Genomic DNA, 12,556 nt, shown 5'->3' with positions numbered 1-12,556 from the left:
ACCAGCTTCATGAGGAAGGCTTTTCCAACAGTCTTGAAAGAGTTCTCACATATGCTGAGCACTTGTTGGCTGCTTTTCCTTCACTCTGCGGTCCAACTCATCCCAAACCATCTCAATTTGGTTGAGGTTGGGTGATTGTGGAGGCCAGGTCATCTGATGCAGCACTCCAGCTCTCTCCTTCTTGGTCAAATAGCTCTTACACAGCCTGGAGGTGTTCCAGGTCATTGTCCTGTTGAAAAACAAATGATAGTACACTGCGTATCACTGCAGAATGCTGTGGTTGCCATGCTGGTTATGTGTGTCTTGAATTATAAATCAATCACTGGCAGTGTCACGAGCAAAGCACCCCCACAACATCACACCTCCTCCATGATTCACGGTGGGAACCACACACGAGGAGATCATCGATTCACCTACTCTGCGTCTCACAAAGACACGGCGGTTGGAACCAAATATCTCAAATTTTGACTCATTAGACCAAATTTTGACTAATTTGACTAATTAGATTTCCCCTGGTCTAATGTCCATTGCTTATGTTTCTTGGCCAAGCAAGTCTCTTCTTGTTATTGGTGTCCTTTAGTAGTGGTTTCTTTGCAGCAATTTGACCATGAAGGCCTGATTCACACAGTCTCCTCTGAACAGTTGATGTTGAGATGTGTCTGTTGTTTGAACTCTGTGAAGCATTTATTTGTGCTGCAACTCTAATGAACTTATCCTCTGCAGCAGAGGTAACTCTGGGTATTCCTCTCCTGTGGCTGTCCTTATGAGAGCCAAATTCATCATAACGCTTGATGGTTTTTGCAACTACACTTGAAGAAATTTTCGAAGTTCTTGAAATTTTCCAGATTGACTGACCTTAATGTCTTAAAGTAATGGACTGTCATTTCTCTTTGCTTATTTGAGCTATTCTTGCCATAATATGGACTTCATATTTTACCAAATAGGGCTATCTTCTGTATACCATCCATACCTTGTCACAACACATCTGATTTGTTCAGATGCATTAAACAAATTATCAAATGTACTTTTAACAAGGCACACCTGTTAATTGAAATGCATTTCAGGTGACTACTTCATGAAGCTGGCTAAGAGAATGCCAAGACTGTGCAAATCTGTCATCAAGGCAACTACTTTGAAGAATCTCAAATATAAAATATATTTTGATTTGTTTAACACTTTTTTGGTTACGACATGATTCCATATGTGTTATTTCATAGTTTTGATGTCATCACTATTATTCCACAATGTAGATAATAGTAAAAATAAAGAAAAACCCTTGAATGAGTAGGTGTGTCCAAACTTTTGACTGGTTCTATATATATATATATATATATATATGTATATATATATATATATATATATATAAAATTCTGCCATAGTGTGAGAATTTGACCTTTCAAACCCAACCTTGAACTTCTTCCATCATACATTTTCTTAATCTATTCCCTATTCATCTGCTCCCTATAATAGTAAACTATGTGGATGGAGATGATGAAGATATAGGGGATTACATGCAAAATGCCTGTTCCCCATCTCAAATGTTTGAAGATGCTGTAGATGCAGTTGAGTGCAGACTCAAAGGTGACAACCTCTCCCTCTGTCAATGCAATTCAATAAACTTTATTGACATGGAAAGTTAAAGCACTTTTTTACATTGTCAAAGTAAACACATAAGACCATAATATCTCTCCCCCCCCCCCCCCCCCCCCTCTCCTTGTCCAAACACACTCTCTTACAGATCAGTTCGATGCAGTTGAGAAAGCAGACAAGTGCAGACCCAAAGATGACAAGCTCTCTTGCTCCCTCTTCAAGCCACCCTCCGATAGGTGAAGGTCCCTGGAGGGGTTGATGGGCTGCAGCCTGTAGTAGCAGGTATTGGACCGGGTCACGGTGGGCGTTCATTTGTTATTGTAACTCAGCAGCTGTGCATCATGCTCCCTCGAGCAGGTGGCAGCCTTGCAGGGGTGGTGGATGGGGGAGGAGAAGAGGGGGAAGGAGGCAGGAGCATGTGGCATGTGTTTGTGTGGCTGGGGGAGGGGAATGGGGGGGGGTGGTTGGAAGGCTAGCTCTCAGCAACCAAATTAAATATCGTGTTTGCTAGAGAAACAACATATGAGGGCCTGGATGGGGTCCAATGCCAATCATTCCTTGCCTTCAATAGGTTGTTGTGTTGTAGAAAGGCAAGAAAGCAACACTCTTTACATTGAAAATAAGAATTTGTTCTCAACTGACTTGGCTAGTTAAATAAAGGTCAAATAAAATAAATAAAACATGGCAGGAGGATATCTCAAATAAATATTGGAAGTGTATGTGGTTAAGGCCTACGTCCATTTCTGTTAAATATACATTATTATTATATTATCAAATATTTTACATTTTAGTCGTTTAGTAGATGCTCTTATCCAGAACGACTTGCAGTAATGAGTCCATAGATTTTTATACTTTTTTCCGTAAATATAAATGCAGTGATTAGCACATGTGATGGCTGTGCATCTATGCTCAAATTAGCCTACAACATGACCAAAATACAGCACCGAATCAATCTAAACATTCTCACCATGGATACAATGTTGACAAGTAGTCTAATGACATTAAGACTACAGTATATGACCTATATGCATTGCCAACAACCTAATTGATATCTTGATTTAAAATAAATGGCTCCAAGCAACAACAAAAAACATTTGGTCTAAACCGTGGATATGTGAGCAAGTGGTGGTCTATTGTCGTGACTCGCGTTAATCATTTCCAAAACACTGGTGTTCGTATTTCCCTGCTGTTACGACGGTGTAATAACGCAGCAGTGTATTTGCTTTTTTGTCGAAAGGATTACAAATAGTCCCGCCCACTCAAATATTCAGTGCAATCTTGCTACAGTAGCAGCCTATGCCCCATGATACCTGATGCAGTGTTACGAATCACAGCGGGCTTTTATCTTTATTGAGAAACAACACGTCAATGCGAGATATCAATCGACGAGCATATCATTTTAATTTACAGTTGGCTGTACCTTGAAACGTGCACACTGTCATTTAAAGTGCGAAGAGCATGGTCGGGATTCCGGGCGCTTTTCAATGTAAGTAGCCTAACTAAACTAGTATCTATGTAGGCTAATGATGTGGGGTGGTATATGTTTTGGTGTTGTAAAATACACGCAACACGTGTTTGTGGGCGTTTTAGGTGTTAATATTTGGATTATTTGTATATTATCCTATCACAATTTGTGTGGATCAGATGCGCTAAAATCAAAGATGGTGGATAAATGAAGATATATTACTCAGGTCGTTTACCATTGAATATAATTGTTCAGTTCCGGTCTACTTAACTGGGTCTGTCTCCCATAGACACCAATGCAATAGCAGCTGGGTCTGGTCTACGTAAATTAAAGGCAATGAACTAACCAGGAAAAAAAGGAAAACAAACAGGGGAGTGGGGTGTCTGGCTTCCTCTTCTGTCTCTGCTAATTTAAAGTGGCAGTCAGACTCATTTTCACCTCATTTAACACCTGATTTACTTAACAAAAGGCACGTCTCAATAGGTGGTTAGGTTGTCCAGGTAAGTGAGGTGGGGGGGCTTTCCTCTTTTGTTATCTATTGTTCCTCAAGCAAGGGGGAGGCCGATGACATCACAACTTCCCATCAAACCAACTCATCTAATGCTCTACTCCTTGAAGTTTGCAGTTGTGTCTCAAAAACACGATTTTTCTCAAAGCATATTTTTTTACCCTTTAGTGTGCATACTTTACTATATTTATACTTGGGATATCACTTTTCAACAGGAAAAGTTCAAAAATCACATAAATCTGCATCACCTACACCTGGGTCTCGCACACTCAGGAACAATGCGGAAACAGTCTTTTGTCCAGGGTGTTTTGTAGCCAAATGTAATGTTATGATGTTCAGTATGCAGACATTTTTCAATTTCACCTCAATATTTTGACTGAGAGTGCAAACGTTCAATGGGACCAACATTTACCAAAAATATTCACACATTTGGTGTCAATGCAAATGTGTCTCATTATTTCACTAATACATTGTTTTATTACCTCATAACTTTCATCGTAAGTAAACATAATCAACCGTTTTCATTCATGTCATAGTTAGATAATTACATTTTTGTAGCCTAACTTTAGGCTATTATAACATGCATATCCTTCTGTTGTGAGCTTTGCCCTCATATAGCTCATACTATCCTGCTATTATGCTCCAATTTGATTCAATAGCAGGGCCACCACTCTAAATGTGCCTTTTCATTGGAGGATTTGGAATTAATCCACCAGGCAAAGTTTTGCACCATCTGGAGTTTACAGCTTTTCAAGACAATAACACCAGGCGGTCGAAAGACTGCCAATAGAGAACTCCCACTTGTCTACTTAGCCTGTGGGACAAAGGCACAGTCATGCAATGCAAGTGGGATCGCCAGTTCTAGCCAGAGCCTCAGGGCACAACTGTATCATTGTTTGACCCGGGGGCACCAATTCGTCTCCCTTTTTCCCTAACGTCAGAATAACAAACGATGGCCTGACAAAGACAAGACAGTAATGATGATGATAATGATGATCATATTTTGTTACAGTAACCAGCAGGGAGCAGCAGAGCTCCTCTGGCAGCCATGTTAGAACTGTAATCGTTTTATGGTTCTTAGTGTTCTGGGATTTTGGTCCAAAATGTTGACCTGAATACATGTTAAATTACATCTAGTTAGTACGTAGTTGTTTTTTTGTTTTTTTATGAAATGAACGGTTTTAGAGTATGGATGGGAGAGTGGTGCCTTCGTTGTCTTTGCTGGGAGATAGTGTGCGATAACAAACGTGTCAAAGAGAGTACACCATCACTCATGTTCTTTCTCAATCATTCCCCCGAATTGTTGCTGTTTTGTCTCTTGATTAAATTAAATCCACTTGAAAACATGTGGCCAAGTTGGACGCTCCTACAATTTCCCCCTTTTTCCTTCTTTCTTTCTCGCTTTTGTGTGTGTGAGCGAGTCAGATTCCAATCCCCTGACTTTTAAAAGGGAAATAAATTACAAAGCCCTGCAGGTTTGCATTAGGCTCCTAATTGAGTTTGGCTCGAGTGGCTCGTCCGGGTTGCCAGATCTGGCCCCTTTGTGTTGTCGTGTGGGACAATTTCCCTGGCGCTGTGGAGAGAGAGAGGTGCCTGTAGCGGGGAGTGAGTCAGCCCAGCATCCTCATTTCCTCTCATGTGCTGCTCTCTCTGGTCTCCGAGTGGGTCTTTCCACCAGTAACACCTGTTAATGCTTTACTGGGCCCCACGGTATTGCTCTGGCTGGGGGCTCATCCAGCTCCGTCGTCAGGCCCATCAGATTGGAGGAGGTTTGCTCTAAGTCTGGCTCCCATTAACTATCAGAGGATGAATCTATGTTTGATTCAGAAACACAGATGATTTGAGCGGGGTGGAATTGAATTGGGTTTGAGGTTTGACTCATCACTGATGGGTGATGACATTTTGTTCCATGTGTGTGCACAGGCAGATCATTCTTAGACATTTGTAAAGTGTTGCTATGAGTGGAAACAACTTGAGCACACGTTCATGCTTAGTGTTGCGTAATATCAGGGTGCCTCGCTCTTCCATAACCTCATCAATTAGAGCCACAACAAAAACAATTATTCTGTTCCAAAGTCTTCTATTCAGTAATGAGGGTCATAATCTACTAAACTACTAAATACCAACTCCAAAAGTCTAAATGAAAACCAACCTTTTACCCTAAATAAATCAATCTATTCCCTCACATCCATTTTGAAGTTCACCCATGTTTTGACAGTCATGACATCTACCCTAAATCTCCTCCACAAGGCTAAACACGACTCACTGACTCAATGGATCTCCCTTGACAGACCCCCATGTTGCGTGTTTTCATGAGATAGTCGCCGTCCATCCATGCTCCTTATGGAATGCTCCTTATTTCACAAACCCCTATTACTTCAGCCTGTGAGGCAACCTAAAGTGAAGGCAAGAGAGAGAGAGTGAGAGACAGAAAGAGAGAGTGAGGGAGGAAGAAAAAAAAGGGAGAGGAACGGATTAACTGTCAGGAGAATGTGAAGCTAATTGACGCCAGGTTCGCACAGCTGTTTCTTGTTGCTGCGCGCTGCACGGACCGGGTGGGAGGATTGGATCCAGATGTGGGCCCTGCTCTTCGGATCGCCCGCCAATAACAATCCTCTGGAATGCCAGTCTACAGGAGACGAGACCTATTAGTGGGCCTGCGCTGGGGCGTGCTCCGCTCCTCTCTCCGCTCCTCTCTCCGCTCCTCTCTCCGCTCCTCTCTCCGCTCCTCTCCTCTCTCCGCTCCTCTCTCCATGTCGAACCCTTGGTTTGTTTTTCAGCAGATCGTCTTAAGATGATTACTTCTCAGGGGCTTTTTGTTAAGGCGTTGAGTTGACTACAGGGCTCTCTTCGCAGAGCTGTTAACACTGTCATTTTGTTTTACTAACTAGCCTCAGTGTCATTGTAGCCGCGTTACACATTGATATGATATGACACATTCAAGGGTTTGAAACCAGCTATGGGGTTCGGAATATGTTTAGCATATTTCTTAGGGGCTTTTGAAAGTTCCCCAAAATGGATAAGACCTTTGTGTCCTGCTGTGAAAAGTGTTTCTTTCAAAACCGTCATTGGAAATGCATGTATCCTTTCTACCCAGCTGTATTTTCGGGCATTTGACTGGTGGGACGTGGGGGCCTTATCATATGCAGGCATTTATTTAGTCTCCTACCCTAAGAGGAGGACATTGACCGAGAACAAAAGTACTAGTCACCCAGTAGTAAATTAGAGCGTTCACAGTGTAAAAAGGGAACTGAAAGGAACTTATCACCACATTATGCTTTTTTAATACCCGTTCTTCCCTCTTCCAGCCCAGACAAAGCCTAGTTAGGATTGGTTCCCCCTATTCTCCACGGCTTTCGGGGATATTCTACCCCTCTCGCTTACTCTCTCTCCTGGTCAATGGGGTTGGGGCTCAGCTGCAGTGGGCTTGTCAGCACCCAGAGGAGAGTTAAAATCCATGCTTGTATGAGTTTCCCATTGAAGACTGATAGCACAATATGGACTGGTTTTCAAATAAGAAACTCAAGTTTGGACAACGTTGCTGTGAACCTTCTCTCGCAAAGCATTCTTTACATTGTCATAATCGGGATATTGACGCGACACATCATTGGCTGTAAAAGAAAACATCAGCTCATGACAAAGAATGCGTAACACTGTCCAAGTCTGTCTTGTTATGTGTTTTAGCGCTCATGCTAACCTTTTCTGGCTAACCGGTTGACCTAAATCAAGGCTTGCGTCATGAAGGCGGATGATGAAAGATTCAGGAAAAGTCTCCCTTACAACTCTTCCCATGTGTCTCTGTTGTACGAGTGCTTTATGACTCCTCATGCTATCTCATCAAACTGCACCCCATCCATCTCCGCTCTGTTTCCAGTCCTGCTGAGCTTCAGAGCCGCTCAGGGATGGAGGTCTGTTCAGGGTCTGTAATCATAAAGTCCTGATCTAGGATCAGTCTTTTAGATCATACTGAATGCAATTCTTATTTTGCTGACTTTGTTGCAGTGTCACATACACTTTTAAAGTGGCGTTTAAATACAAAACAAATTGACAAAACTTTCATAACAGTTACATACCAATAAAATGAGACTAGCCTGCTGGCCTTACTGGGTCGATAGGAACATTAGCCTGAGCTATTTAGGAGGGATATCACACATGGCACAAATGATTGTCTAGTTCTGTTTTTCCTGCCGAGGTGTGCCCTATACCTGCGCCCAGAGGGGAGTAGTTCAAAGTCCGGGTACAGGGGGTGGCTTGGGTCTAAAATTATTTTGTGATCCTTGAAGCGGGGTTCTGACCTTAAAGATCTCATCCAGGCCTGCCTGCCTGTCTGTTTGACTCCAAGTACCTTGCTTGCTATGGTGATAATCCTTCTCAGCGTATTTCTCTGGCTGACAGTGGCATTGAAAAACCAACAAACAACACAAAAAATTCAAATACTCTCAGTGAAAGATTTGTAAAACAGAGTCAGTATAGTACTGTCAACATTAAAAGATCCCAGCTTTTTGAGAAAGTACAGTCTCTGTTGACTCTTCTTGTAGATCAGGTCTTATGGACAGGGCATACCTGATCCTTGATCAGCACTTATACTCTGAGATGCTTTATGAATACAGTTGTTGTGAAATGAAACCCTACTGTTCCCTTATTCACGTATCTCCAATTTACCAGACCAACTTGCTGAGGTTGGTATGTTTTGTTGGAATGTGATCTATTCAGACCTATACTATATATACAAAAGTATGTGGACACCCCTTCTAATTAGTGGATTTGGTTATTTCAGCCACACCCATTTCTGACATGTGTATAAAATCGAGTATACAGCCTCTATAGACAAACATGGGCAGTAGAATGGCCTTACTGAAGAGCTCAGCGACTTTCAACGTGGCGCCGTCATAGGATGCCACTTTTCCAACATGTCAGTTCATCAGATTTCTGCCCTGCTAGAGCTGCCCTGGTCAACTGTAAGTGCTGTTATTGTGAAGTGGAAATGTCTAGGAGCAATAACGGCTCAGCCGCGAAGTGGTAGACCACAAGCTCACAGAACGGGAGAGTCGAGTGCTGAAGCGCGTAGTACGTAAAAATCGTCTGTCCTCGGTTGCAACACTCACTACCGAGTTCCAAACTGCCTCTGGAAGCAATTTCAGCACAATTACTTTTCGTCGGGAGCTTCATGAAATGGGTTTCCATGGCCGAGCAGCCACACACAAGCCTAAGCTCACCATGCGCAATGCCAAGCGTTGGCTGGAGTGGTGTAAAGCCCGCTGCCATTGGACTCTGGAGCAGTGGAAACGCGTTCTCTGGAGGGATGAATCATGCTTCACCATCTGGCAGTCCACCGGACAAATCTGGTGTTGGCGGATGCCAGAAGAACATGCATAGTGCCAACTGTAAAGTTTGGTGAAGGAGGATTAATGGTCTGGGTCTGTTTTCATGGTTCGGGGGAGGCCCCTTAGTTCCAGTAAAGGGAAATCTTAACGCTACAGCATACAATGACATTCTAGACGATTCTGAGCTTCCAACTTTGTGGCAACAGTTTGGGGAAGGCCCTTTCCTGTTTCAACATGACAACGCCCCCATGCACAAAGCAAGGTCCATCCATACAGAAATGGTTTGTCGAGAAGAACTGTCAGTGTGGAAGAAATTGACTGTCCTGCACAGAGCCCTGACCTCAACCCCATCAAACATCTTTGGGATGAATTGGAATGCAGACTGCAAGCCAGGCCTAATCGCCCAACATCAGTGCCCGACATCAGTAATGCTCTTGTGGCTGAATGAAAGCAAGTCCCCGCAATGATATTCAAACATCTAGTGGAAAGCCTTCCCAGAAGAGTGGAGGCTGTTATAGCAGCAAAGGGGGGACCAACTCCATATTAATGCCCATGATTTTAGAATGAGACGTTCGACGAGCAGGTGTCCAAATACTTTTGGTCATGTAGTGTATGTGATGTTTATATCTCTTTCCTCTAGTAGTGTTTTTTGTTAGTTTTCCTCTTATAGTCACAAAGCCGAGGCAGGTGGGCTCATCATCCTTAGTCTGGGGTTTTTGGTTCTCTCTCGCTCTCTCTCTTTTACACACACACACACACACACACACACACACACACACACACACACACACACACACACACACACACACACACACACACACACACACACACACACACACACACACACACCTTGGAGGGGAGCGCACCTTCGATAAGTCTAAACATCCCTGTGACTGAACCTTGAGTAAGGCAAAGGCATATCTGTGTGTGTGTGTATGTGTGTGTGTTTGGGCTATGCCCCAGAGTCCTTATCTAGCCAAGCTGTAATTGAGCCCTTCACAAATCTCCCCCGCAGGCTCTATCTCTGCTTGGCCAGGTGTTACCAATGCAACCCTCCAGATGAGCCACCTGCAAAACACACCACACAGGTGTGGCCGTCGCCAGGCAAGAGCACAACACAGCTGCTCCGGCCCGGGGGATAACTAGAAGGTTATTATGGGATCAACTGCAGGTGGAGGAGGAAACACACACATACACCACACACATCCAAAATAACCACACACACACACACACACACACACACACACACACACACACACACACACACACACACACACACAGTAACCGAACACCCCAATGAGATGAGAGCTCTTTGGCTGGCGATGTTAAAGAACGCCTTTGAATACAAAAGATGAGGACTTTCTCTTTCCTGGGCCCCCGTGTTGACGTACGTTTCATTTCACCTGTCTATTGTTTCGTCTCTGACATGACAGGAACAATAAAGTTCTTTGTAGGGCTGAAAGTGGCACTATTGTCAGGTCCTTCCTGCAAGTACAATGGACGACACGACAAACCACCATCTTGGAATGAAGCTCAGGTTAAACCATTTAATATTAAGAGGAATGCGGTTCGTGCTTATTTTTTTTTTTACTTGCCCTACTGCCATGTCAGACGTGCCCATTGCGAAATGTCTGTTCCCTATAAAAAGCAGTAGCAAAGTCACCATTGTTTTACAAGGTGGCTGTTAAGTACATTAATGCACTGTGCTTATGTTAACCGTAGACTTCAAATGACTTATAACACTGTAGGTGTAGACTATAAGAAGCTAAGAACAGAGTATGCATATTGTATATGTTACTATGCTATAGAAAAAAAGGCTTTCTGCCTGCATACTGTAGATATGAAAGCAACAGTATCACCATAGAAAGCATGCACATTGCACTCCGACTGTCAGTCTGGCATTTTTTGCTTCTAAGCAGTTGTTTATGTGCTGAGAATTTGGTAAGGTTGGCAGAGCAGGCCAAACTTCAAGAGATCTCTCGCTGCCCTGTACACTTTAATGATTAGAATACTGTAAGTAAGGGCATGTAAGGCTTTAGCTATATATGGAGTCAGCCACGGATAGCCTGGTTGGTTTATCTGGTGCACGGTTTAACTGGAGAGAAAAGGAGAAGGTGGTTATTGAATATCGTTTAACAGAGTTATTGGAGAAAAGGTTTGGCGTCTGTCCCACACTTGGCCTTCCTCTGTGGAAACTTAGGGAAGATGCAGCCAAGTGAGCGTGTGACCCACCTCTCATAAATTCTTAGCGTGCGCGCGCACACACAGACACGCTCTCTCACAACCACACATACACACTCGCACATTAACACACCACATGCACAGTTGCACACACAGGCACTCGAAAGCACAGTCCTCCCTTCTCCAACCAAAGTGTAACAAGAGATCTGACGGTTTTCCATGGGTGAGTAGGCGGGTCAGGCCTTACTTAAACTAATCGCTCCCAGCAGTGTTGAATAGCCAGACACTCTGGAGCCGTGGGCTGAGGTTTTGGAATGCCACTGCCGGCTCAATGCCTGCCTTTCATCGAGAGCAAGGGAGAGAAGGAGAGAGAGGGAACAAGAAAGGGGGGGGGGGGGGTGAGCGAGCGAGCGAGCGAAAAAAAGGGACCCATTTGTTATTGGTGATATAGGAGTATCTGAAAAGGAGGGTACAATAGCTCATGAGGAGGGAGGGGGTGGGTAAGGTGGAGCTTGGTGGTAATGGAGGGGAGGGAGGGGTAAAGTAGCAGTCAATGGATTTTCTTGTGTTTTCGCTAGGAGCGCCCCCCACCCATTTGTTTTTAATATCCCCAGGATGATGTGCGAATGAGCCTTTGAGAGAATCGATAGCTTTGAATTGAGTTGCTGCAAAGAGGGGGGAGACGAGGCCAAGAGAACACCCATAGGACTTCACATGGCCTGTTCTGATTTGGTATCATTATTGTGCTGAGTATGCAGCAAATAAAATAGTCCCCAAGATTTAGCGTGTGACCATACCACTGTCAAGCATGTTATTTATTTTGCATGTTTTTCCTTCACTGCTAATGACCCTACCAGACATGGAGAAAATGATTATGTCTCCCGTCAAGTTGTCCCTACAGCAGATGTAATGGAAAATATGGCATTGAAAAAATCAGACGGGACTGCGGTTTCCTCCTCCAAAAATCTAAGGCAGGAGTCTGAAAAGAAAAGCAGAAGAGAGAGAGTGAGACTCAGAGATTCAGGTGCATTGTGCTTTCATTGATTCCAAAGGAACTCCTGTGGGCTGAGATATGGTGAGTGGGAGGCAAGCCAAGGAGTGAGCTGTTTTGACTGTCTCTCAAGCCTGTGAATGACGAAAGACAAGCGTGGCCTCCAACAGACGTACACAAGAACACACACACACAAACACTCACAGGTGTCTACTTAAAAGAATGTGTGGGAGGGAATAGGTACTTTACGGCTGAAAGAAAGACACTTTGCAGCATCCCAGTGTTTTTGTTGACTTCCTGCATGGATCTCAATTTGGCTAGCGTAACTTCATTAAATGAAGTTAATGAATCATTTAAGTCGCGTGGCTTATAGAAAATGCATTTGCAAACACTCAAGCTGCCTTGTTTGTTTAATTCCTGAGTAGGCTACCTTGTTTGTCTGTCATTAGCATGTTTACTAAGCATTAACGTTCATGACGCCATTATCACCAATGTAA

At 43.6% G+C, this 12,556-nt stretch overlaps 1 protein-coding gene across 3 annotated transcripts in view; it reads left to right on the top strand.

The window, feature by feature from the left end:
* The first annotated feature begins 2,846 nt into the window (after positions 1-2,846).
* The window catches only part of cbfa2t2 (CBFA2/RUNX1 partner transcriptional co-repressor 2), a 55,436-nt gene continuing 45,726 nt past the window's right edge, over positions 2,847-12,556 (top strand). Inside the window, exons 1-2 of one of the 3 annotated variants that reach the window (XM_045691412.2) lie at positions 2,847-3,076; positions 9,903-10,036. Coding sequence is in view for 2 of the 3 variants with exons in the window: in XM_045691408.2 (XP_045547364.1) it covers positions 3,049-3,076 (28 nt within the window). In the remaining variant the exon portion in view is untranslated. Of the gene's footprint in view, positions 3,077-9,902; positions 10,059-12,556 lie in introns of all 3 variants that reach the window. The other 2 variants (XM_045691409.2, XM_045691408.2) reach the window with 2 other exon arrangements.

This window comes from Salmo salar, chromosome 12 (assembly GCF_965601325.2).
Source record: "Salmo salar chromosome 12, fSalSal1, whole genome shotgun sequence".
NCBI lineage: Eukaryota > Metazoa > Chordata > Actinopteri > Salmoniformes > Salmonidae > Salmo > Salmo salar.
The sequence above is the reverse complement of the archived record's forward strand: the minus strand, read 5'-3'. Positions and strand labels throughout refer to the sequence as shown.